This window comes from Paralichthys olivaceus, chromosome 7, assembly GCF_024713975.1.
Source record: "Paralichthys olivaceus isolate ysfri-2021 chromosome 7, ASM2471397v2, whole genome shotgun sequence".
Taxonomy (NCBI): Eukaryota; Metazoa; Chordata; class Actinopteri; order Pleuronectiformes; family Paralichthyidae; genus Paralichthys; species Paralichthys olivaceus.
In genome coordinates this window covers 13,055,194-13,082,434 of record NC_091099.1, presented here as the reverse complement: position 1 = coordinate 13,082,434, position 27,241 = coordinate 13,055,194, and the positions used below count along the sequence as shown (strand labels likewise).

Sequence of the window (27,241 nt, the reverse complement as noted above, 5' to 3'; positions counted from 1 at the left end):
GTTTCACTTCTGAATCCATTCATTTGTTCTAACAGGGCTTTGATTATCAACAGACCGGGAGATGCACGTCTTCATACCGTAGAGTCCTGGTATTTAGTTTAGTACATAATCCGACTAGTCTTTGGTTTTGACGTAGTTCTTGACTGTGGCGTTAAACTGTATGTGCACGGATTTAGCCTTTAGTACCTTTTGATTAGCCCCAGTGTAGTGATTCCTTCGTGTTCAGTAGCCTCTATATATTATTGATCACCCAGTTGTGTACCAGCTCCACACAGTGTATTAAAAACCACTGGCCCATCCATCAGATTTGTTGTGATGTCGACACTGGTTGGTGGATTGTATGACTCAGATGTAAGACCTGGGAAAAGTATCCATATCTCTGTGAAATTACCTCAGAGATACAACAGGGGGTTAGAAAGCTCCAGGATCTGTAGCTCACTATTTTACAACACTAACAGGAGTTCTGAGTCTCTTGTTTGTAGCTTTGAGAGGAAAGGGAGCTCATGTAACTTTGAATTTTACATTGATGGATTTATATATCCCACCTTGAATGTTTCTTTTATGTCAATATTCTTTCCTTATTCCCGTGCTGCTGTTTGCTGCTCTGACGTAATGCTCCTTGTTGTATAAATTAATAACCTCATGTTTCAAAAGAATTTATACACAAGCAGTATTTGAGCAAGGTGAGTTTTTGAAGCTTCATAATATATTGACGCTGATCTTAACTAATACTGTACTGTATATCTGGTAGTATCAGGTTGTATCTCGTAAAATATTTTTGGTTATTACCCAACAGAAAGAGTGCAGGTTTACTACTATGAGCTGGATTTGCAGTCACAAAATGGTCATAGCCCGTCAGGATAACATTTAAGAGAGCTTTAACCTGTACAAAAGCTTTATATGATACCACTTCTTGTATACAAACTAGAATGTCACTCAGTACCTCTGTCACGGCCCAACAGTCACTTAGTGAGTCACTTACAACCAAACTAAGTGTAAGTCCAGGATTTTCATATTCTTTAACATTGCAAGAGGGAGTTTTTGACCAATTTGTGCTAAGTGGTGCGGCTTGATTGAAGTTATACACTTTGTAGGTTTTTTTTGCGTAATCTTGTTGACAACAAACCAACCAGGCAACAAACAAATAGGGGTGAAAATATAACCACCTTGGCAGATGTAATAATCTCTGGCTGAATTGGCACATTACCTCATTTATGAAAAAATCCCAAGGCTGCTCAGACAATATCTGACAGAGATGCATGGTGGAAGTTATTTCTGAATTTGCTGGGATTAAATGGAACACCGGCCTCATCACAGCACTGCTCAAATCATGCAGGGTTAAAATGACAAGGTTGTTTGTGAGCTCGCTGAAGTGAATATAATTTGATGCTTGAGAAATAATTTTGGGTTAATGCACTGTCTCCACTCTCAGGGGTTTGTCCAGTTCATATTGTGTATCCACATATTGAGTCCAGCATTATGAATGTGTCTGAAAGCGTCAGACTTAAATGTAGAGTTTCCAAGTCCTGTGGGCTCTTTGTAGATAAGGTCATCTGCAGAGCAATATCAGCTGGACTCATTTCCATAGAAGTAAAGTGATGACAGTGGAGGGGTAGAATGAGTGACCTTGAAAGAATTTCTTATGTATGGATCTTTTTGATTAACATTTTCTCATATACAGTATCTCTTCGGTTATAGTTTTAGATTTAATTTATGAAATAAATGCATTACTTAGTTCAGAGTTCAAACTTCAGAGTACAGCATTGAATTAAATTTCGTTCCTGCCTGTCGATCAATGCATTTGCCATAACTTTATTTCCAAAATTTAAATAACAGAATACCAGATGATGTCGGGAGTTCAAATAAAGAGAATTTATGTAATATCTACGAGATAGAAATTACTAATCAAGTAGAGGGTCACTCAGTAGAGCGAATACCTCCACCAAGACCCATTAGTCCCCTCATGTAGACACATTTAAATATATTTTAATAATATATATATATCTTTATTTGGATCTGCACCACAATGTACACACTCATAAATATTAGTCCCTTAAATGTGGGTGATTTTATATCAATGAATAAATGTCTGCGAAATCAACGAAATGTTAAAGTGAAAAAACATTTCTTCTATCTGTCCTCTGATCCTGATCCGCACCAAGATTAAATGGGATCTTCCCTCACTATAATCCGTTGAGTAGTTTTTGTGTGATCCTGCTAACAGACAAACAAACAAACTCAGAGGAAAACATAACCTCCTTTAGGGGGGTTGGTAATAATGTTGCATGGATCATTTAATTAGCAATTGTTAAACTGAGCTGTGTAGCAAGATGGATAATGTTTAAATAATCAAAGCTAAAATGTTAAATTAAATTTGACCCAATCAGTGATGTCAGGATTAAAATAACTGAATTAGTGTACAGAACCTGAAGCAGTGGATGGGCTGATAACCTTACCTTGCATCTTCTGAGAGTCTTTTGTTGCCTGGCAACAGAAGGTTCTGCGAGCGGTACCTGGTGTTTGTAAAACGTATGCATTTTGTCTAAAAGAGTGAGTTTTCGAAGCCCTTATTCAGACACTTTTTACTTCCACAAGATTGTCACAGCTCGACTTCCAGCTGTGAATGCAACATGGAACACAAATAACATTTCAATGTTGCTGTCCTTTACTCTCAACTAGTTCCACCAAGTCAGTCCAATCAATGCTCTCCATGCTCTCCCTTTAACCACCGCTGTTCCTCATTAGTATTTTTTGCAACTTAGCAACCAACTGCTGAGCAGACATTCGGTTTCCTGGTTACACCGGCATGTGTATGACCTGTCAATGATGTGTGTTTTCACCTCTTTAAATACAGTGAATTGTTTTCATTTGTGTCAGAATCCAACAGATTTGTCTGGGCGGACATTGTTTAATTTTTAAACCCCATTTTAAAATGAAGACGTATTTCTGATAGACGCAGAGTCAGGGTTTGAGGCCTGTCAGCAGGCTCTTTCTTTTAGCACTGTAGATTTCTTTTTTGAGTAGGTCGGCAACCGGCATATCACAGGGGGCTTTGGAGCAGACATACTGTAATATAACTTCAGCTATGAAACAGCTAGTTGGCCCAAATGAAGTCTTGTAACAAAAGAACAATTTGTAAGGCCCAGTTCTGGTTCAACTTGCTACTGATATGGCTTGGAGGACAATAAAACACTAGAAAAAACGACTCAAAGAGCATGAGGGGAAAGAAAAGAACACAGAGAAGAAAAGGGCAGCACAGAAAAGAAGACAAGTGAAAAAATGCCACATAGCCAAAAGCGATGCTTGCATTTAACAGTTTCCATCCCTCTTTTCCTTCTGTGTCTTTGTGGTTTCCCCTCATTCACATTCCTGGTTTGTCTCCATTGTGTTGCTCTTCCTGTCTGTGTGTTTATCTGGTTGCTGTTCATCACATCATTAAGGAAGCTGCTGCTGTATTCAAGCCTGGTTCACCTCTCTGGTGTTCACCACCATCTGTAAAGGGATGGGGGGGGGGCGTTATTATTAACAAAATAATAACCTGCCATTTCTGCCATGGCCTCTCAGCTTTACAGAGTTGCTTTACACTTAATACAATCTTTGGCCAGATGCTATTAACCTGATTCTGGAAACAACTATAGCCCTAATGCCACCTTGTGCCAAAAAAGTCCCTTTTATACTGATCGCACTATATTTAAGACGATAATTGTGCGTTCACTGAACCAAACAAGCATATTACAAACCTGCTGTGTGCTTTTAAATAGCATATCACAACTCTGGGTTCAGAGGCCTCACATTTCATACGACAGTGTTAGTTTAATTGCAAATTTTCTTCCCTGGTGGCATATAGTTGGAACAACAGTGTCCCTCCATTCCATGTTCTTACCTTTTATATAGAAGCCAGGTTTCTATTGAATGGCCTTAATGTCATTTAGTCCTGTTACACCAATATCAAAACATTTCTGTGGTGACACTATTAATTAGATTGTTCTTTTTCTCCCTCCCTCACATATGAAAATGTGAATATTAAATATCATGTATCATCACACCTTTAGCATCCTCATTGAAACACATTCAGTGAGTTCCGTCTAAGTTATACAATGTACATCGAATATAGCTTTTGGTTGAGCTAAATGTTCGGCGACATGAAACTATTGCAGAAAGAGTAAATCCCAACAATCAACCACTATACAATTCAGAACTCTCCAAAGAGGTGACCTTCATTTCTTTGGAGGATAGCTGCATCAAAATGTCCTTATTATTGTGATATAAAAGCATCACTACAGCCTAGTCTGAAATTTGGAGTACAGTGCATGATAAAATGTCAAAGCTGAATTATTCATTTTAGAATGTACAGATTTTCATGAAAATACATACAAAATATAATTATACAAATCATTGCAAATCCACTTGTACTCTACTGTTTGTTTTTGTATGGATTTCAATACCAGTAAATGTAGTATGGTGAGCCAATTAGCTTTAGTGGAGGAATGCGCTCTCTGGGTGTCCCTAGTCATATAGAATTTTTTAATATAATGTTGTAAAAGGTCACAACAATGGGAAAACTGGAACACCATTAACTGTTCTTTCTGATATTCTCAAATTATAATTTAATCCACCCTGTGACACTTTCCTATGGCCTCAGTTATTTTGAAATATAGTACGAGAGAGGCAGTAGCTAGTGTCTACAGAGTTACATGAATGCACAAGTTCATCAGCATTAGAATATATTCATATTTGAGTTTAGGATAACTTAATCAAGATTATTTTTAATGTACATTTCAAGACCAAACACAAGAATCGATGTAGAAAGATACAAAACAATCAATAGACCAGACCTGTGAAAGAACGTAACCATAAATATAGCACAGAAACGCCAGCAAACATTTATAGGCATGTCATGAAGACTTAAAGGCCAAAGGGGAAAACAAGATGTGAGGCCATTTTTAAAGTGTCTCACTGGAAGTAGATCTGATGACGTGAGGGAGGCTGAACTATCATCAAGGGGCCCCAACCTCGACTGTAGAACAGCGAAGAGTTTTTTTCAAAGGACCCAAGGGCCCTTGCGGCTGAATATAAGCATAGGAGTTAAGTAGGAACAAAGCTCACAAGAGAAAACTTAAACTGAAGAGCAAAAATCAAGAGCAAAGAAAAATCAGCCAAAAGCCCAACAGCTTTCTATTTTGTGCTTTGGATTTCTCAGACAGACAGAGATTGCTGATACACTGCAGATCTAACCCAGTGTAATAATCTAAAAATTAGATTCAAAAAAACTATTTGGTCTACTTTCTAGTACAATATAAAAACAAATTTTAAAAAACAGGTGGTGCTGCTTTGTTTCTCTAACCATGTGTAAAATAAATGCTTTACTGCATTGAACGCTTGTCCATGTCTGAAACAGAATTGCAGACACAAAAATTTTTCTGCTCTCCTCTGAAACTGAACGGAAACATGTGAATATCTGAACACGAACAGACTTTAAACTCAGCTCAGTTTGATTTTGTGTCATGCAGTATGTCTTGGGTTGGTACGTGTGTTTAATAACACAATAGGTTCTCAGTCTTGGTTTGCTTGATATTTCTGTCTCATGTCCCAGCTTACTGATTGTCAGTTTGTATCTTCACCTGCCATCAATCAATATCGATCATCAATTCATCAGCAAAGCTGGTCATCACTGGTCATCAGCCACCCTCAATCCCTTTCCTCATCAGCCTGCTCCCCTTCTCAACATCCTGCCTGCTTGTCATTCATTGAACCTTCCCTGCTTTGGTATCAGGGAGCCAGTACTTGAGCTGATGACAGGATCTAAAGCGTTATCTGTTATTAACCAGCCTAGAAGCATGTTAGCAAGAGTCACCATGGTAACATGGTGATTTACCCTGGGAAGAAGTAAACTAGCTGCTTAACACTGAAAACTTACCTTGATAACCACAAATACTGTTCCTTGGTGCAGGCATATGGCATAACATCCACACTGCCCAGAGACTCTATGACCTTAAATTTCAGCTAACAACTTTAATTTATTTCATCATTCAAAAGTGATGACCCTCTCAAAGCATCTCCCTGCAGGAGATAGTACGTACATTAGCTGGTGTTAGACAATAAACTGGACTGGTCAGAAAATGTGGACATGGTCTTTGAAAGAGGCCAGAGCCGTCTCTATTTTCTGAGATGGCTCAGGTCCTTCAACATAGACAGAATGATGTTGTGGATGTTTTGTGAGTCTGTTGAGTCCACTACTATCATGTATGCTGTTGTCTGCTGGGGCAGCAGCTTGAAGAAGAAGGATATAAACAGACTCAACAAGTTAATCACGAAAGCCAGCCATGTTGTTGAGGGGGGGCTGGACAGTGTCACAGTGGTGATGGAGAGGAGAATTTTGTCTAAAGTAAGGACAATAATGGACTTTTCTTCACACCCTCTCCATAATGTCTTGATTAGCTTCTGCAGCTCGTTCAGTGACAGACTCATCCACCCACGCTGCTCAAGAGAACGACACAGGAAATCATTCCTGCCTGTGGCTGTCAAACTGTATAATGACAACTTGTAAATAACCTTAAACATGTATACTGTGTATACTTAACTTACATATCATGTTGATCTATATTGCAGATTTATTTCTATTTATGCACATCTTTTTACTTTTGTCTTCTTTTTTAATTTGAATTATTTTGATTACGCTGCATTTTTTGCTTAGCCCTTACTCTTACTGCCATAGCTGCCTCTTCATCGCTTGCTCAGGAGCTATGTGACTTTTGGAATTTCCCTCCGGGGATAATAAAGTATTTCTGATTCAGATTCTGATTGGTGACATGCAGCCACTTTCCCTCTCCCCCGTGGCTTCCACAGAATTTGGTTTTGGTTGTACCTTGATTTCTACATTTACATTTCCTGTTAAACTCTATAAATAAACGTATGTGTGGCCTCCCCTACTGTGTCCAGCTTTGAGCAAGATTGGGACAATTACACATATAACTAATGGATCACTGTGAAAGTCTTTATCACTTCAGGATAGATTCTAAAGCTGTGTCTCAATACACACATCTCTTTCAGAGGCTGCATACAAAGTACAATTGCGTCACAGTGCCATGACTCGTGTGTGGCATCTCCATGAGTCTTTTACTGTAAATGCTTCTTACTTCTCAACTGATACAGTTAAATGTAATTATCAGGCTCCAACTCCATGCAACGAACAGCAGTACACATGAAAAACAAACAAGGGGCATTTTGACATTCTCGTTGTGTCCAACTGCTGCTCTGTTGCTAGGTAAGGCAAGGTGAGGGAAGAACAAGCTGATGAAGCAAAATCCCGCAAGCATCCTCCATAGACCAGACAGTTACATTTCATTTAGCCTTCAGGGTCTACGCATCTCACGTGGCCCGCTCCTCCTTGGACCGAATAGACTCCGTATAGAAGTAATGTGAGAATATAAACTCCACCTGTATTCTTGTGAGTCTGTATCTGTCTGTCACTGATGTTACAGCTGAGCAGTGTCATCTAACTCGTCTCATGAAGGTTTATTTGATATTGTGCCCTCATATGAATCCTGGATATCTGCTTTTGATTACGTTGTTTTCAACAGGACGTGAGTCCTCCTTTATCTGAATATTTTGTTGTATAACAATTGTAATCAGTGATACATAAGTGTCCACGCAATACTTTCCCTCTCATCAGTGGTCATTGTCTATGAATTATGAAAGAAGGTAAGTGAAACCCAGAATAGAAAGGTTGATAGTTTGGAAATGACTTGTATCCTGACAGTTTTTTCCTCTTATGTATGTTGAGTTTTTCTGTTTATTTTATAATTTTTTTCAGTTTTTATTTTCTAAGCAGTTGCTTGAACACAAGAATTTGGCAATTTGGGATCAGTAATTTAAAAAGCTGTACCTACCGACAGGAAGCTTCACTGAGAGCTGTGATGGTGGCAGGCTGCTTCTATGCCTTCATGCGGTCCATGTGGGTGGACTGAGACTAGCCCCTTTTAACCTGAGCTGTTTCAGTGTGTGAATATGAATGCAGCTATGTTTCTAATTTGTAGAAAATGTGGCCGGCCATTCTCACTGGAATGAATTTGTTTTGTGTATAATGTATTTCATTCATTTAGTCTCTCATTTGCACAAGAAAGGCTGTTATGTAGATATTTTTTGCATTTATTTTAGAAAAGATTTTTAACTTTTACTTCGTGTTTTGTTTGAGTCAATGCAGCCCAACAGAGAGTATTTATAACATTCCTGGTCATGATCCATCACCATTTCCTTTGTACACTGTGTGTGTGTGTGTGTGCGTGTGTGTGCGCACATGCTTCAGGGTGATTCTCTCTCCATCAGTAAACCTCAGCTCTGAATTCCCCTGCTTCTTATGTCTGGTGAGTTGTATTATTGTATTAGTCTGTTCTCATTGTTAAGAATTATTGTGGATAAAACCACATCTTCTGCTTCTTAATATAATGAACTCGAATACCTCCTGGGTTTTTGGTACTGTGGTAAATAGTTTTCCTCGGATTAATTTACACTAGAACTGTGCTCCTGAACGGGCTCTTATGTAAAAACAGCAATGGGGAACAAGTAGTGAGGCAATTAAAAATATCTGATCTTTAAACAAAGTGTTATGCAAATATAATCCCTAGTGTTGGAAGGGAAAGAAAGATATTAAATGTGGAATTTACTTTGCGATTGATGAGATCCCTATTTTATAAACTATAGGATTTATGAAATGTCATGTGATTCTCGTTCAGGGTCTGTCTTCAGGCACTTATGACTCACATGATTTTCCCTGGTCCTTATAGAGGACTATGTTCACCATCATATGGATGCTGCTTGCTCTCCATGATGCAGAAAACATTAGGTTTTGCAACACACAGTGATTCAACTCTCTAAAAATGACATAATACATTTTACTTGTAAAGGCCGGGTTGCTTCTAAATACATAAGCACTTACTGTGTACCTGTCATTGTGGAAGATTTTGCCGTGTAAATAACTCAAATACTCAGAAACTAAATCTGATTCAGTTCCATCCGTAAATTTTGAGACCAGACGAGTCGGGGTGAATTTCTGGATCAATGTCTCTGTGACAGGCGAGTTATGGTATCACCTGGTTTTGTGTCACTCAGCAATAAGACGCCTTCGTGGTGGATCTTTCAAGATTAACGTCCTTGTCATCCACCGTCATATATGGCATATGTGCTCCAGGTAACCTATGATTATTTCTCTGCAAATATCCAAACAAGTACCTGTCATCCACATCCTGTCAGCTTTTACAGGTTCAGCAACCATCCCCTGCTCACTAGCGAGAACAAAAGCCGAGACTGTGACTTTTAATTTGTCTCAACAATAAAGCGAGAGATTAACATAGTCATGCTTGTGTATCTATGACAGGCATTAATGCATGATATTTAAAAGGAAAAGTTGTATTCCTCCAATTCCATCAGAGACAATATGCTTATAAGCGTGGGGGAGTGTAAAACGCAGATAAACATGAGGCATGATTGGTTCACATCTGGTGTTTTGAAATGTTCATTTTCACCCTTAATAACTTAATTATCCAGATGACAGCTCTCTGTAGGAAATGTCAAGGAACCTTCTCGGTAAAGCAGCTTCACAGAATTGTGCCTCACTGGTGTCGCATTTGAAATCAACAGTTCGAGTGCTAAAGCATGAAATATCTTTGAACACGCTCCTGCTAATGACTTTAGAAAAACGATTTATTTGGCACAGAAGAAGAGACAAGCTCATATGACTTCACGTTAAACAGTGAGACAGCAGCTGTATTTCTCCTGTCATTGTTTTCGCTTTCTGTTTCCGTGTGATCACTTCTCAAAAAGTCTTGAATAAAGAACAAAATTGGTTTATGGAAGTATTATTCCTCACAAGGAGTGCAACTGGTGATGCACAACGGTCTGATCCAAACTGATCTTTAGTTTGATGCTATGAAAACGGGACTGACGTGTGAGTGGTTCAGCGTGTGCAACGATGGGACCTCAAACTCTTACTTCGAATCCCCATGACTATTCTGCACAGTCTCTGGCTCCAAATAGTGTCACCAGCAAGAGACAAGATAACAGCACTCATATCATATCCGTGATATTCTGGCTTTCTTCTTGTACAGTGAAATGAAGTGGGTCATTGGTATCAACATACAGTGGTCTAAGAATGGTACTTACTGTAATTCTGTATAGGGGACATTTTCTGGACATCTCTGTCCAGCAGGCTTTAAGAAGCTATGGTTCTTTTCAGTGATCACAGATTGTAGCAGAGTAAGAAAACTTTAAATTCCCCACAAAGAATTTTGTCTGAACATTTCAAGGACTTTTTGCTTACAAGCTGAGGTTCAGGGTTCGAGCTTTACCTTGAAAACAGTTAGTGGAGGAAAAGGTCTGAGCTCAAATCAACATGAAGTCTTCTAGACAAAGGATTTTTAACATCTATACATCCTTGAAAATCCCATCTGCATGTGCGTAATGACTGAAAGCTCCAGGGCAGACGCTGAAGGGAACAGGCAGTGAGAATTGCGTATTTTAGGAGAGAGAGCAGGAGACAAATACATCATTCTTTACTCAGCAGTAATATCCATACTTTTGTAATTAGATTTAATGAGCGCTGCTGATAAACTCGGGTCAGTGAAATTAGCAGGGATTTTGATTTCATTATCGAGTTCAGCAGTTCACAAGAGCCAGATAATACAACATTGTTGTAGCTGTTAAAAAATGGATCGTAGCTAATCAAGGTTTTCATTTTAGTGGCAAAAAAGGACAAGGCAGATATATATACCGAATTGCAGCAGGACATTTTCACTGATTCATTTGATGTTGACACTGACTTTTTTATTTAACAAACAAACAAATTGCAAGTTTAGATCACCACATCTTGCTGAATTTACAGAAAAGAAAATAACATGCAAACGATTTATATTATTTTTCTCTTTTTGTCTCAGAAACACATAAATAAACTAAGAGTTTACTTTTACCTTCACAATAATGCAGAGTTTTAAAGTTTAAAACTTAAATCATGCTGTTTTCTTTTTCGTTATTCGGTCACAGAAAGTAACACAATTCACATCTCTAATACGGAGTTAAAATATATTGAAATTCATCAAATAAACAAAGAACTGATTTCAGACAAATTAAGCCACATGTTCTGCAGGTACATTCAATTCAATACTGTTTTACATAACAATTATTTTAAAAGGCCGTCATGGTCGATAAAGATCATGATACAACATTTATGTTTGCGATGAAACATAACACAAGTCTTTTCCACTGCACACAAAGCACCATGAATATCATGTTGGAGCAGATTTCAGTCAATAAGCGATGGAGCACAGGACCTTATAGCAAAATAACCTATATACACTCTAATAAAAATGTAAATCAGTGAAACCAGAGAGGCAATTACATTTAATCACATCTGCTCAGATGTGATTACACTCACAGGTAATAATAAAGTGAGTGATAAGATTTGTGGGTGTGTGCATGTATATGTGTGTGCTTTTGTATTTGTGTGATTGCGGGCAAGCATGATTCTCACTCTGCAGAGTTCGTTCTCAGACCTCTGTTGTTCAGAGTGGTGTGAGATATTTTTAGTCATCTTGCAGCGACTTTACACAGATCAGCTCAACCTGAATTTGAACTTACTCAAACAGGTTGTGAAGCTTCCTGAAAAGCGACAGTCTGCCTGAATTGCAGCATCAATCTCAGTCAATCATTGGTGATTGTATAAATGTTGTAGAAGCGATACAGCGTCACTGCGCAGCATTTTGTCGGATAGGTGGCATTCAAGACAGTACAGACAACGAGCGGGATGAACTACGGCACGGCACTGAATCACATCAATGAAACAAAACTGAGCAAGTTTGTCTGACAATAACTAACATTCTTTTTTGGATCCTCATCGCTAGTAAAGCTACACTCAGCGCTGATTAAAAGCAGAGATTCTTTGCTTTAAGCAATCTTGCTCACTGGGATGATTGGCCTTGAGCCTCTTTCAGTGCTGCTCTTGTTGTTCACCTCCTGGACATCTGTATTGTTGCCACCTGAGGCAACCTTCCTCTGAGATGACAGCCGTGTCATATGTAAGAGGCAAGTGTTGTTTTCTAACTCGGCCTGGGTGATCGTTCTTCGACAGCACCTATTCAGACCATGGCGGAGATGAATAGTGAACAGGCCGTAAGTAATTGGGTCAAGACAGGCGTTGAAGAGACCGAAGATAAACAGCATGTGAGTCAACGAGTGGGAAACTGTCTCCTCCATCTTCTCAGGGAACAGCCAGTACCACAGGCCCAGCAGGTAGTACGGTGTCCAGCAGATGATGAATGACGTCACGATGACGATGCTCATCTTGAGAGTCCTCATCCGAGCTTTCGGGATGTTGTTGTGAGAACGGCGGAGATGGACGTCTCTGGACACCACTAGAAGAAAACAAAAATCTTTGTCATGCACAACTTCTCGCGTCAAAGCAAACATTATTAGGTTTTGGAAGAAAACACGAGACTCACAGTTACCACGAGACATGCGGCTGGAAATCTCCACAAGGATTCGTGTGTAACAGGAGATCATGATGACCAGAGGCAGGAGGAAGAGGCACACGAAGGTGAACATGTTGTAGAGTGTCTCCTGCCAGTGCTGCACGAAGCTGCCGCGAGTGGTGCACTGGGTGAAGTTCTCTGGGACTGTGATGGTCACATTGTGAAATATAAACATCTGTGGGAAAAGAGGAGAACAGTGCTACTTTGCAATTAACTCAAATCAGTTAGAAAAACAGAATGGTGCCTCAAGTCATTGCTCATCTGGGATCAGGCCTGTGACTTTTTAATGATTAACATCTGCCATCATGATGTAAGTGCTATCCATCTTATCATCTGAGGGATCCCAGCTGACATTGGGGCGAGAGGTGGGGTACAACCTGGACAGGTCACCAGCGCATCACAGGGACAAGCAACCATCCGCAGTCAAATTCACACCTACGAACAATTCAGTGCCTCAAAATAACTTAATCCCAATATGCATGTTTTTGGAAGCGTCAGTACCCAGAGTTGACTCACGCAGACACTGGGAAAACATGCAAACTCCACACAAACCACTTCTTGCTGTGAGATGTCATTATAACCACTGTACCATCATGCCACCCATGCAGTGCCAATCATTGGCATGCATCTTGGAGGAGACAGGAACAAAGGGAGGCGCTCAGACGAGCTGGAAATGAGGATCTACAGGAGCAGATTTCAATTTTTCCCTCAATCAGAATGTGATTAATGATTCATCACCTGATCTGATGAGACAGTGAGAAGAATGGCCGCAGGGCTGCTGAAACAGCTGTTCTGTAATATTAACAATACCGCATGATTGTAGAGAAGAACAACAACTATTGTTTATTCATAACATAGAGACATTACTTATGTATATTCTAAAAAATCATCAAAACACACATTGATTTTATGCAGAGAAAATACAGCTAATTGTGATGACTACCTCACACTGGATTAACAAATCATACCTGTATAAACATTCAACTACAACTACTGCCCTACAGTTGTATGCCTCTGCCAATTAGTAAATACAATTAAAAAAAATTTAAAAAAAATTATCGAGGAGATGAGGTCACTGACCTAGACCTTTGGACCACCAAAATCGAATCAGTTCATCCTTGAGTCAAAATGAACATTTCTACCAAAAAAAAAAGGGTTCCCTTCATACGTTTGTGAGATATCACGTTCACAAGTAAAAAATGATCTAAAGCCTTGTGACCTTTCAAAGCACATTTTTGCTTTGAAAGGTCACAAGGCTTTAGATCTTTGATCACCAAAATCAAATCAGTTAATCCTTGAGCCCAAGTGAATGTTTGTACCCAATTTGAAGAAATGTAATCACTTGTCTTTACAAGAATGGGAAGGACAGGCAGACAGACAGGAAGACAGACAGGCAGACGGAGGGACAACCTGAAAACATGATGCCTCTAGCCACTGTCTATCACTGGCCGGGAGGCATAAAAACCATTAAATCAGAAAAAGAGCAGAGATCAAGTTGCTGGATGTAGTTTTAGAGGAAGTTGGATTAGTCCATGGTTTGTTACAGTAGCTTTAATATTTATATGCACCTTATATTATTATCTGGTAATAAGTCCACATATCATAGTTATATAGAATAATTAATGTTTCTTAGAAATGTTCTAATGATTTTGAATCAAACTGTTGCACATACTTAAATGTGCAGAGCATTTAGATATATAAAAATTCAACCGTTATCAGCCTCTCACAGCTGACGGTGATCTTATCGTTTTGAAAGGATATATGGGAGCTCTAATAGACCAACATTGGTTCAAATACCGCTCTGTAAGAAGATTGACACGTAACATTTTTCATTGGGCACAGAAACCCTTTTGAAGACATTGAAGATAAAAAAAACTATAATATTCATCATGGACGAAACGGTATCCCATGAGACATCTGGGCTCTGCATTCATTGAGGGTTGTACACACGTCCAGTCCTTTGCTGAATTAAAATCCACTAATTGAGTTTCTTGCAGACAAATTAAGTCATCCCCGAAGGACAAACACTCAATCCTGGTTTACTTTAAAAAACGGATGCCTTTATTGTATATTTGATGAAAATGAGTTAAGAAAAGACTTAAACTCAAGATATAGTTCCTATGATTCTCTGCTGAGGAAAACACACAAATAGAAAATAGATTGCATCTGTAACTTCAGAAAAACAGGCCACAGACTGATTATAGCAAAATTAAAGATGCAAAACATCTACAATGTGCATGCTTCTATAAAAAATGATGGTTATGGTGGGCTCAAGAAGTGTTCACTTAAAATATATATATATAAAAGTGAAGAGATCTGAACAGAGTCAAACCTCGAAATATTTAATGCAGTTTGTCCTTGTAGCACGACTCGTGCCACCGCGGGTTCCTCGTCACCGATGAGTCAGTCAGTATTCGGTTTACTGTCTTTATTCTTCTTCTACACACATCTACACATGCATAGTTCAATGTTCTTTTGCTGGGCTTCCCGGGTTGCCTCCAGCTTCTCCTCCTGTGTGTGTGTGTGTCAGCCGGCGCTGTCCCAGCACGCTACTGCTGATAAAAGGGCGGAGAGAGTCATTAGCCAACACAGTATACCTGTACACAATCAGACTCTCTCCCTGGCACCAATCCCTGAGCCACCTGCCACCGACACTAACCACCCCCCACTACCACAGTCCTTTACATATCACACTGAAAATAAATTGACTACAAGTGCCTTTTATTCTACACCTCACACTGGAGGGATGAACACACATTCCTCCAAAATCTTCCCTCATTAGTGGTCTTGTGATGGCGGTGGAGAGCTCAGTGCAAAACGTTTCATGTGTTGAATTGGGTTGAAAATCAGCGAATGCAGAGGCCGCAGCCGTCCGCCCCCACTGCAGGTGTCCAGATTGAAATCAAGAATAATGAGAGGTGCTGAGTGTAAAACCCATCAGGCTTGTTCCTGCTGTCTTGTTTTCATGTTAACGATTCTTCAGGAAATGTCTGTGTGAAGACTCTTCCAGGTGAACACAATGAGTTATGCATGAGCTATGTCTGTTACAATCTCAGACAGGGTAAAATTGGGTGGGTTATGATTGTTAGATGCTTCTATACCTCTGGACAGGAGTGTTTCAAGGGATTTTGGGGGCCCCAGGCAAAAGAGGCGTGGGGGGCCCTACATTGAACCATTGAACAAAGTGCATACTGCATGAAACCCTATCCCCCGCATAGTCCATCATTCATACACATCTAGACATTCTAGTCTTCAACCTAACCTGTAAAACCACCAAGCTTTTGGTAGAAAGTTAGTTTCATGGGGCGTGTGGAGGTGTTACAGTCTCCTGTCATAGAATTTAAGCAGATTCTCAGCTCAGGGCCCTATGCAATTATCTGCTTTGCCTTCCCTGTTCCATCTATTAACATAGCCTGTGGCATGTGATAGACAAAGGGCTTTGAAAGAACTTAAGCACATTTTCCCATGAGACCTGTGTGTATCAGAGCCAACGTCAGTCTCACATGCAGTACACACTGAGAGGTAGGAGTGTAAGATATGATACTGGCACTGTGCTGATCTAAAGCTCTCAGCCTTTGACCTTCTACCTACAACTAAAGCAGTGACTCCTTATTAGTGTCCTTCTCAATGTCCACATCACATGTGTTAGTGTCCTGTGTGAATTTAATACAGTCAACTCATGAACTCATTTCCAAATGGCAACTTCGATGATGTCACCCACTAGTTTGCGAGCCACTAGCTTGAAGCCTTGATTTTGGCATTTTGGCATTTGAATTCAGAAGTAACATATTTGGAGGAGCGGGAGGTGAGCCTGACTGAGAGTTCAAGGACACAGCCCGCCCACCTCCAGCAGCGACCTGCACTCATTGGATGCTACTACCCGTCAATCACACTGTATCCACAGTCTGATGCATTCTACAATGCTTTATCATCTGTTTTACTCAGGATTTACAAATGAGTGTCATGCTGTGTATGAGAGGACTTCATACTAGAGATTGAGACTATAAACAATATGAAAATGTTTACTGACTTTATAAATCAGTGGAGTGTTTTTCTCATAGATGTCTGTATAACAACCAGTTGAGTCATCCTCTGCTCATTATTTGAGAGACTGGATGTTTCAGACATCTCCATTTTCTGGACCCAGAGTCTACGTTTTCCACTGCTTTGCTATTATTTATAAATAAAGGCTACTCTACGACAAATATGATAATGTCAGCATTCAGTCTATTTGCTGGGTATGCCTAACTGAGAGATACAAGCATGATCCTCTGGATTCCTTGCAGCAACTATAATCCAAGTTTGTAACCTTTTTTTATATATATCTGGGAAGCTTGACCGTCGTTTTTTTATTCATTTCCAGAAATGTCCAGGAGCTGTCAGTGTGTAATGTCTACCTTTTGTGCATTTTATGCAAACAAAATAAAGTAGGAGGGGAATAACTGTACAGATCCAGGCATGAAGTCATTTAGAGGGGCAGATCATGTCACTGGGTTTATGTGTATCTGCATCTATTATTCATGATTTGCCGCTGCAGAGAAATTGTTACAGGCTAAAATTTTGCAGCAGTAAATTACAAGGACAAATTCAATTTATTCAACAGGTGTATTCAGAGCTTCACCCAACCCATCGATGCTGCTGTCATGTTTGAGACCCAGCAGAAAACAAACTACAGCAACATAAACATTGAGGTTGTTCTATTCCTATATCTCTTCCTCTTCTGTAGCTTCAGGGTGGATAAATCAGCTTATTTCACACTGTATGATGGAATGATATTCTATTCATATCACTGAGGCCACAGTGTTTGCACTGAATCAAGTGTCTAAACCCAAGATCCCAGGTGTACATTGCTGCAGCATTCCATCAAATGGAAATATGTACAGTATTGTTAATCTTTGTTGAACACAATATGCCGTGCACAAAATAAACTTTGGGTTGTATTTGGAGATTCAAAGGCTGACATCACTCAGCAGGTCATCCAGTCCAGAGGGAAGTGTCAGAATTCAATGACATGAAAGCTGCATGCAGCAATAAAACATGGGATTTTTTAGACATTTTACAAACATGTCTGAGGTTGTGATTTCTTTGAAAGCTGTCATCTTTAACCATCGACTCACTGTCAGTCAGGGCAGAATCATGGTAATTTGCCAAGTTATGTTCAATCTAACTGAAATGTCTAATGCTGAAACTGAGAACACCCTGTGTGCACACTGAAGAGTCCCCAATCAATCTTAACTTTTTATTTTCTAACAATGTCATTGAATAATGACAACATTATGACATAATTTATACCATTTGACAACAAATTATAAATGTAAATAAGCTGTAAATTGTTTCTCTATTGTTATTAATTGTAAACGTTGATACATTGCTACACAATTGAATTCATTTTCTGAATTGATCTATATAATCCTTAAGTCATGTACCCGAAGATGGAGATACCTTGAAAACTGCCTTTTCTTGACTTTGTATGACGTAATTCCTGACTTTGTAGTGATTTTTTCATGATGGCACTCATTTTCTGATCAACAAGTTTTTGATTGTTTTTCTAGCTCAATTATTTACAGATATTTGTTGCAAAATGGTTTTTGGACAATATTTTTCTTTAACCGTTAAAGGTGGGTTGGTAAGTTGTTTATTATCTTATATGTGGAAATCCTCTTACCACCCTGAGCCATATTGTTTCGAGTTTTTATTGATTGTACTTGGATTTGCTCGGCTTGTGCTCAAACTGTGCTGCTATGCTCTGATATTTTGTTGTTGTTGTTTTGCTCTCAAATCAAGAGACCACACTCTTTGAATAAAGACAGGGGGGGAAACTCACGATTTACACTTTCAAATAAAAATCTGAAATCTACACTGTACAGTAAAGGAAGCTTTAATTGCACAACTGATCTCAATGATTAATTTTTCACTACATTTAACATTCAAGTGTAAAGGGATCCTGGAATCACATGATCTCATTCAGTTTTCAATTGTGGGCTCCAGGCTGTAATTGGAACATTTCAGCTCACTTGTTTGCCGCTGCCACTCCATGAAAGAATGCTTTGGTCAGACTTTGGCTGCTGGCGGGTCTCCAGCTGGCTGCACCACATCACAGTGACTCTCATGATACAGGTGCAACACTTTGTACGGAGAGAGAGCGCCATGCAGACAGGATTAACCATTACAGGAGGAGGAGAGAAATGAGATATCCACTACATTTGAATTCTTATTTAACTCATTGCTTCCAGTTGGTGGGAAATTACAGGATATTGACAGATAAGTAAAAGCAGAAAGCCAAACCCTCCCTGGAGTGATGTGGGGGAGTTGGGGGTGAGGCAAAGGGAGTGCATGGGGGCAATTGAAATTGCTTTAGAAGTTTCCCAAGAATTAGGGCTGGGCAATAAAATAATATTAATAATGATTTCTTACCGATATATTGCTGATTCATTGTGTGAGCACAGTGAGGAGGTATATCACATCATTGATCGCCCACAGATTTGTAAAATGCTGTAAAGTGTTCTCTGCTTATAAAGAAGAGTTTCAAACTCGACCTTCACTCAGGAGCAATAATCAGACTTTTACCTAAAATAAACAATTATTAGCTACAACAGCTCATATAATGGCCTTTTTGTGAACTTGCTAAAGCAAAAGTTTTAGTTTTGGTTTTCCAATACATCTGCATATGCTGACGTTGACATGTTTCCATCTCGAAGACAAGGAAAAACATTTTACAGACCAAAGTCTCATTTTACACTGAGCTGATAAAAAAATGTAAAAGGACAAGATGCTCTTCACAGAGAAAAACTCAAGAGATCCAGACAGGATTTAAAATCACAGAAAGAGCAGTGAATTCTCTAAAACACAAAAAAGAAACTGTTGTTGCCACACAGCAGCAGTAGAAGTTGTAACCCTCACATTTTTCTTACTTTTGACTGGTTTTACACCCACATTGCACTCACACAAACAAATTACTTTTATTTTCTTTCTTTTTTGGGGTAGGGAATACATTGGTACATCTAGAGCACACATTTATTTGACTTTCGTATGTTCAACATTAAGTTCCCAATACTGAGTTTACTTGCTCCCACTGCCAGGGTCATCAGGCAAAAAAGAGGGGCACCTATAAACAGTGGGCTTAAATACAGGAAATGCCAATAAGGCTGTACCACATCAAGGGGGGATTGGGGTTATTAGGTTAACATATATCCTTAACTTTATCTGTCTTATGTTTGTTTCTCAGATCAGATTTACTTTGACATATATGATTTTTTACATCAAGTTATAAATCCACTCTCCCTGTTTTGTTTCTTTTGTTCGTTAATGTTGTTGTGTTTTATTTTATCCCCCTGTAGTGTGTATTTGGGTTGATCACACAGTATAAATATATGTCCATTTTGTTCTGTCTCTGTTTAGTCAGTATGTTTGCGGGCCAGCGTTTGATGTGTTTATTTCTGTTCCTCTTTTATATGTATATATATAAGTCCAAAAGTTATTGCTTGATTTTTTCCCCAGTGGATTGTCATTATCGCACTTCAGCGTGATTGAGGTGTTGAACAAGCTTCTTTCACAAGGCTGCATGCTGACGGACTCTGTTACACAGGTAAGGTCAAGGTAAGTACTGAGCTAACTGCAAAGAGCCTAATTCAGAAGAATTCATTAAAGAGCCTAGCTGCCACTGTGGATGTTCTAAACAAAATCTAAATGGCATATGATGGTAAAAAGAGGTTCCCGCCCCTGCATCAACCAGTATGAATGAGAGTATGTATAAAAATTATCTTTCATGTCATGACTCTATTCTTCTATGATCTTATGAAAGATCTCTATTTTGATGTGGAGGTAAAATATGTTACGTTCCCCAGAACACAGCCTGAATAAATGTTTAAATGGAGATCTGATCCTGTGACCTTCCACAGTAGAAACAAGGAAAGTGGCATGTGGAGAGTGTGCAATATTCAGTCGAGTGCTCCAGCATCAATTCTAAACCAGCTTGTAGTCATACCAATGACTTCTGCATGCGTATTAAAATTATTAATAATGATCCCCCATTACACCCCTACTCCTGTCCTGTTGTTTGTCATAGTCCAGTCTAACAATGCAAATGTCCGGAGTGTGAATTGGACTGCGTTCAGACAGGTAATGGCACAGAATGACACTGTGTGCTGGTGGCAACCAGTGAAAACGTGGTTAGGACAAATCCAGTTTGAGGTGTGTTTTACACTTTCATGTGAGCAGTGACGGTCTCTGTCTTTAAATATCAGTGCAGTTACAGATTACACACACACACATACCTCTTACTTACAATATGCGTTGCTCACTCTCCTTAAAGGTCCAGTGTGTAAGATTGAGGTGAAAGGGAACTATTGGCAGAAATGTAATGTAGAATAATCCTCCTGATGTTTTCACTAGTTTGTTTCATCTAAATTGTACAAATTGTAGTTTTCTTTACCCCAGAAAAGGCCCTTTATATATAATACTTTATATTTACATGGAGGGGACCCTCTCTACGGAGGCCCCCATGTTTTTTTAATTAGTCCAGACTGGACAAACTAAACACTTTTTGAGTTTTTATGACAACTGAAGCTACCACAGGTTCTTTTTCATGTTTGGAAGGAAAGGGTGAGTTGAGGGGTGTTCAGCTGCAACATGCAATTTCAACACTAGATATCACAAAATTGTAAACAATGTACCTTTAAGCTCTAGATATCGGAATTTTTATAATGCTGAAAACAGCAACAATAGTGAGCTGACACTGACATTCAATCGAAAAGGCAATTTCTGGAACTTGACTGATGTAATGATAGGCCGATAAAATGCAGCCAATATAAGCCTCGTGTATATGAAAACTTGTTTCTTAATAATGCAGAAAGAGTGCATTTAGTGAATAGGCTGTAAAATATCCACTAAAAGAAAGAAGCTAAAACTTTTTGAGCTGAGAAACACAGCAAAGTTTTATATATTATTTAAGTTATTTAGTTATATATATATATATTAATATTCCTAACATATTGTAATCTCCTCCATTGATAATATGAAAATGCTTATTATAGCCAATTTAACCATATTCCTCTGATTGCTGTTTGTGTCTTAAGCAGAGTCTTAGAGAGAATAAGATGCAGCATTTTATGCAAGACAGCGTTAAGGGATTTGTTCTGTGAGCTTTCACAAATAAAGAGTGTAAAGGATTGTGCATGACTGTTTCCCTTTAAAAAATCCTTTGCAGATGCCTTTCAGCAGGAAGAGGTTTTTCAGAGGTCAGGGGTTCTTTCTGGATTCCTGCTGTGATGGTGTAGAGAGAAGTTCTATATCCAGAGATCAAAAACTACTGCCATGTTCGTTTCCCTTTTGCATTATGCATCAGTCAAAAAAAGGCAGTTAATCGCTCTTGAACTTCATAAAGCAGAAATTACAGTAGGTTAAAGAAAATGATATTTGTTTTGATGTTAACAGCTGCCATCTCTGCTGCATAAGAAAAGGTTTCAGATGCACAGCAGCAGATCTGCAAGGACAGGGACGTGTTTTCCTTCTCTCCCCTTTAACAGGGAAGCGTTCACATTTTTGTTCCACAGTCTCTTTCTTGTCACTTCTCCTTTAACTCAGTTTAGACTCTCAGCTAAATCTAGCTTGTGGCAGATGGCTGTTGAAAACAAATATATTAGGGCCAACCCAACAGTGCATACTAAATAAGCATATATGCCTTGAGAGCAGGTCACTGTCCATTATTATCACTTAAAAGCAAAAAATATAGATATTTTAAGAGATTAACACACATAAATGATATTTTTCAATTTACATTTATTACCAAATTTATAAATGATTGCCACCCAGTGTTTCAAACCATCTTAGACCTTGCAGGGCCAGTGGTTACGTAGAGTCAAATCTATGCTGAAACTAAACCCCTAAACCACCACACCATCAACCATTCAGAGACATCCCCCATCCTCACACACACACACAGGATACACACACACACACACCGTTTGAACGCTAGCTGAGACTGCACCAGCTGTACGGCTCGGGACAACCACCCTCCGGCTGCACCGGCTGTCTTGGCCCCGGCTGTCTGTGTCAGCGGTTAAAACCATTGTCTTTGTCGTCAGGAAAATCTGAATGCGAGAAACCTCTACTTCGTATGGCACTGCTGTTAAAAAGTGTGTATTGATAACTTAAATAACTTAGCAAACCAATTGTAATGGTGTCTCGATCTCCCTTTCGCTAGCTCGTGCACAAACACACACACACACACAGGACACACTTGTGTACTCAGACTGGGTAAATACAACATAACTTGGTCTCCATGTTCGGAAAGGATGTACGATTTGTTTATATTGAGCGGGGAGGTGAGATCCAATCACAAGACGTATGATTCCAGGTGTGAAAAAAAGCACATGTTAATATCAGGCGTGTGCAGTGTTTCAGAAAGAGGCTGAAAAGAGGAGCTGCAGTAACGGACAGTTTGGGGAAAGAGATATTTTCTGAACATTTGTGCATTTAAATATTACAAGCTATGATTTCCAGTAATAATCCAAATTAAAATCATGAGCCTGAAAATACACATAATGTCTCCTTAAAAAAGAAAAGTCTAACTCAGGCCACGTCAAATGCATTTGTCACTGTTATTGTCACAATATCTGCATCATCATTTGAATTATACATGCTCTGTGAATCTGTGAATGGTGGTTTCAGTGATTCTAACCGTATTGATAATTGCTCAACAATGATTCAATACAACACAGCAGTGGAAAAAGTAGGAGTGTGACTCCCACAGCATTCAAATGGTCTTATTTGGCAACTCAGGGGAAATATTTTCGAGTAAATCTTCGAATTTATTAGATATGACTTACTGCTGCGAAGACATCAACAGATATCTCATATCAGTCGTTGAAAATTTATAGCCCCCTAAGTCTTAAGGGTGTATGTTCTGAATAAGAATTAAACTAACACTATACTCAGAAAACAATGCTAGAGTTATGTTTCAACGTCCTCTTGTTTTCAGTTCTTCAACCAAAGGTCTCTTCATTTTCAATGAGTAAATGAAATGCTCATTTATTTCACTTTAACCTAGATGGACTGATAACTGTGGTCCCACCATGTATTATTTCACCACACAGCAAGTTTGCTTTCCATTAAGTGTTTTCTGACTCATCTCTCTCCATCCTCTTTATTTTATAAAGAGGCCTCTGCATTCTAGAGCCCCAGGACCTATTTTGATAATTGTGCACCCCATGACTTGCATTTAGATTCTGGACAGTATAATCTCTGTCATACAGCTGTGGGCAAGACAATTACTGGCTGTGCCACACAGGGATCACATAGGATCACTCCTATGATGCTGTGAGTGACTGCAGCTAAGATGAAAGTGTGACATTGATATAGAGCGATAAAGTCTGCAGCAGAATGAAATACTGAGGTTCAATTCCAGTTTCAAAGAGAAAAATGAAGCAAAATCAAAGTCTTGAGAAACCAAATAGAGTATTTCAACTAATGATAATATAATAATAACTTTTAAATATTTTAGGTCTGTTTTTAGATTCACAACTTTCTCTCAGTTTTCAATCATACTTTATTTTTTCAAATTAACAAAAGAATTGGGCCTGATTTGGCTCAGAAGAGAGAAAGTTGGTCTGTAAATACAAATATTGGGCTTTGAAAAAACTTGGTGAGCCTAGCTCAGTTTTTATCAACCTGTAACTCTGTACAAACACTCATTTTAAATAAGTGATTTCTACTTGTGGGTCAAAAAAGAATCCCAACTCAATGTGCTTGACATAAACGGCCTATGGTGCTTGATCTAGTACCCAGTCCCATTTCAAGTCGTCTGCTACCAGATTAAAGTGGATTGCTGAGGGAAATAAACGTGTTCAATGAACCTGATCTTCAGTCAGTCTACCAACACCAGCTCTCATTTTCTTTGAATTTCTATCGGCTACGTTAAAATGCATTTATTGATCACATTGTTTAAGAGCACTCACAATAAACAAGTTATTCTAAGTATTGCACGTTTACCATAGTTATTTTATATAATTATGTTATACAGTTCTTCAAAGAGAAAGCGTTTGAATGGATTTTTCAAATAAAGCCAACTGGTTATATTCGACAATGGAGAGGTTCAGCCTGTAATTGTAGAATTGATGTTGTTAAAATCCTGTATAATGCATGATCTCTGTTTCCTCAGCTCCGACTCCGTCCTTGACAAGTTCATAAATAAATGAGAGGTTTTGCAGTTCAATACTGACTTCCCTCACCCCAGTGTGGTCCACTTACCTTCAGTGAGGTTGAGATAGATCTTTAAACCTGATTAGGTTCTTGATGAGCATTACCATAATTTGCAAATCTCCTTAAACACTGTCAGGTCAGTGACCCATGGGGGACATGCTGCACCTGATCGGAAATGAATTCTGATAAATGTGAGCAGCTGCCTTGTTTGTGCTCAGCAGTTACGACCAGTTCAAGGAGTGTTTCTCTTTTCTTGTTTGGCAAATGGAGATTTGTTCTGATTTCCATAAAACCTTGCGTAAGAGGAGAGATAACCTTGTGTACCTTTGCAGAGGTATATGTCACTCTAGTTTAATAATGAATTCAAATAAATTTAATTAAACCTAACCTAACCCTTTGAATGCAACAAGGGATGGCATAACACACCCTTTAGATGTCTTGTAGTAAAAGCACAGTTCACATATTAAGGAGCAGGTAGTGCTGCAGAGTCCCACAACTGCTTATTTTTCATGTTACACAATATATATATATATATTTTCTTTTTGCCTTAATTATCTAAATGCTTTTTGTTGAATGTTGTTTCATTCAACAGACATAACACAAACAGTAATTCACCTTCATCTCCCTTTTCAGCAAAATTCAGCACAATGGATTCCTTTTGAAAAGAGGAAAGCACAACCACAGTTGCTCTCTATACTTTCTATTCTCATCCACCTGCCAGTGAACAGTGATGTGTTTTTGTGTAGAGAGAAACTTCATATTGGTACAGAGGAGGAATCTGTGTGATTTAATAATCAGAGAGTTGCAGAACATAAAAATGTCATCTTAAATCCAGCCCCAGAGACACCTTCCATTCAATAGACATCCAAACCCAAGAGCTGAGCCTAGACAACTCCCAGATAGTTGTGATGAGGCAACCTGCAAACAGACCAGTTTCAAAACAACACTGCTTTCCAGAAAGTACAATTATTTGAAACACAGACAGAAGAAACTAAAAGTAAAAATAGATGAGTGTTGTGTCTCTGAGATCATTAGTTAGCAGAATTCTCACTGTTCAGAAAGCGGAGGCAGATCCTGACCAGAGACTATACGTATAAAGATGGATGACACATCTCCACGAATCCATTCAATTTAGGTGTTGATCCAAAGAAAAAGGCGGATTTGAACTTTTGGTTTCACTTTCTTTAACACTGCGAATTTCATTAATTTCTCAGGGAGTAATTCATGGATCATAGTGAAAAAACAGAAACAATGAAGGAACTAATGTCTGCGGTTCAATTATAGGGGACTACATGGCTTTGGTGGATGCATGCACTCCACTGACTGCCATCACTTAATTTCCATTACCTCAAAATCTATATCATACTAATACAATTACAAATAATGATGTAGCTTATAAATAGATATCAGTATTGTTTTTTGCTGTTGCACTTGGCTGAACTGTGACTTGATGTTTTTGAACTTTCATGCAAAAAGAATATTTATATTTTGCATTTGAACATGTTGGACTTTTTACCTGGGGGAGTGACAGGATCACACTCATGGACCAGGCCACGGTCAACATGATTTTGCTCTTCCTCTTGGCCTCGCTGATGCCCAGAGGGTTGAGGATGGCGGACTGTCTGTCCAGGCTGATCACCACGGTGACGAAGGCGCACGAGTACATGGCCACAAGCTTCAGGAACATCAGCAGCCTGCAGGCGACGTCCCCCGCCTGCCACTGCACCGTGATGTTCCACACCGCGTCCACGGGCATCACGATGAAAGTCACCAGCAGGTCGGCCACCGTCAGGTTCATGATGAGGATCCGGACGTGGGACTTGCGCTTGCCGCCGTTGCTGGCCGCCCACAGCACCACCAAGTTGCAGACGGCGGACACGGCGCACAGGGTGAAGGTGATGATGACTCTGGCTTTGGCCGCAGTGGAGAAAGTGGGCAGCTGGAGCGCGTCTCCTTCTGCGCTTACGTTGCACACGGAGGTGGCTCCCAGGCAGCTGCCATTCACCGCTGGATCCGTCAGCTGGTGGAACATAACGAAACACCTGCTCCTGGATGATGCGCAAACACAAGCAAGTCAATAACCCGGGGTATTCCTGGAGATTGTGTTTTTTTACACCGGTGTGCCCAACTGGAACAACTGGAACAACTGGAACAACTGGAACAACTGAGAAAAGAAAGAAATTATGTGTTGCTTTTTATTCTCCACTGGATCAGTGATTGTTTTGTGCCACAAGTAGCAGAGGCTGTGCGTAAGAGGCGCATTCTTAAAACGAGTAATTACTGACGCGTTGATCCCAATATAGGCACCTCATTATAAAGCGTTTTAATTATTATTACTAAACAACACAGGTGAGGAAACACTTACAGTAATAGTAATAATAATGCACAAAGTGCTCCTCTGCTTCCTCTAATTAAAGACTTAGAAAATTAAAGAGAAAAAGGGGAGACACAAAATAAATCTTCATTAAACCACTTTATCCCACAGATAAAAAATAGCTTACCTGTAATTAGGAGCGGATCTGAGA

General features: G+C 39.2%; 1 protein-coding gene across 1 annotated transcript; it reads right to left on the bottom strand.

Annotated features, from left to right (window-relative positions):
• Positions 1–10,107: 10,107 nt before the first annotated feature.
• gnrhr4 (gonadotropin releasing hormone receptor 4) lies at positions 10,108–26,956 on the bottom strand. Its single transcript, XM_020078562.2, has 3 exons — positions 26,233–26,956; positions 12,489–12,693; positions 10,108–12,401 (listed from the first exon to the last, which is right to left on the bottom strand). The coding sequence occupies exons 1-3, from the start codon at positions 26,746–26,748 to the stop codon at positions 11,935–11,937; spliced, it is 1,188 nt and encodes a 395-aa protein (XP_019934121.2). The 5' UTR covers positions 26,749–26,956; the 3' UTR covers positions 10,108–11,934.
• Positions 26,957–27,241: the final 285 nt, after the last annotated feature.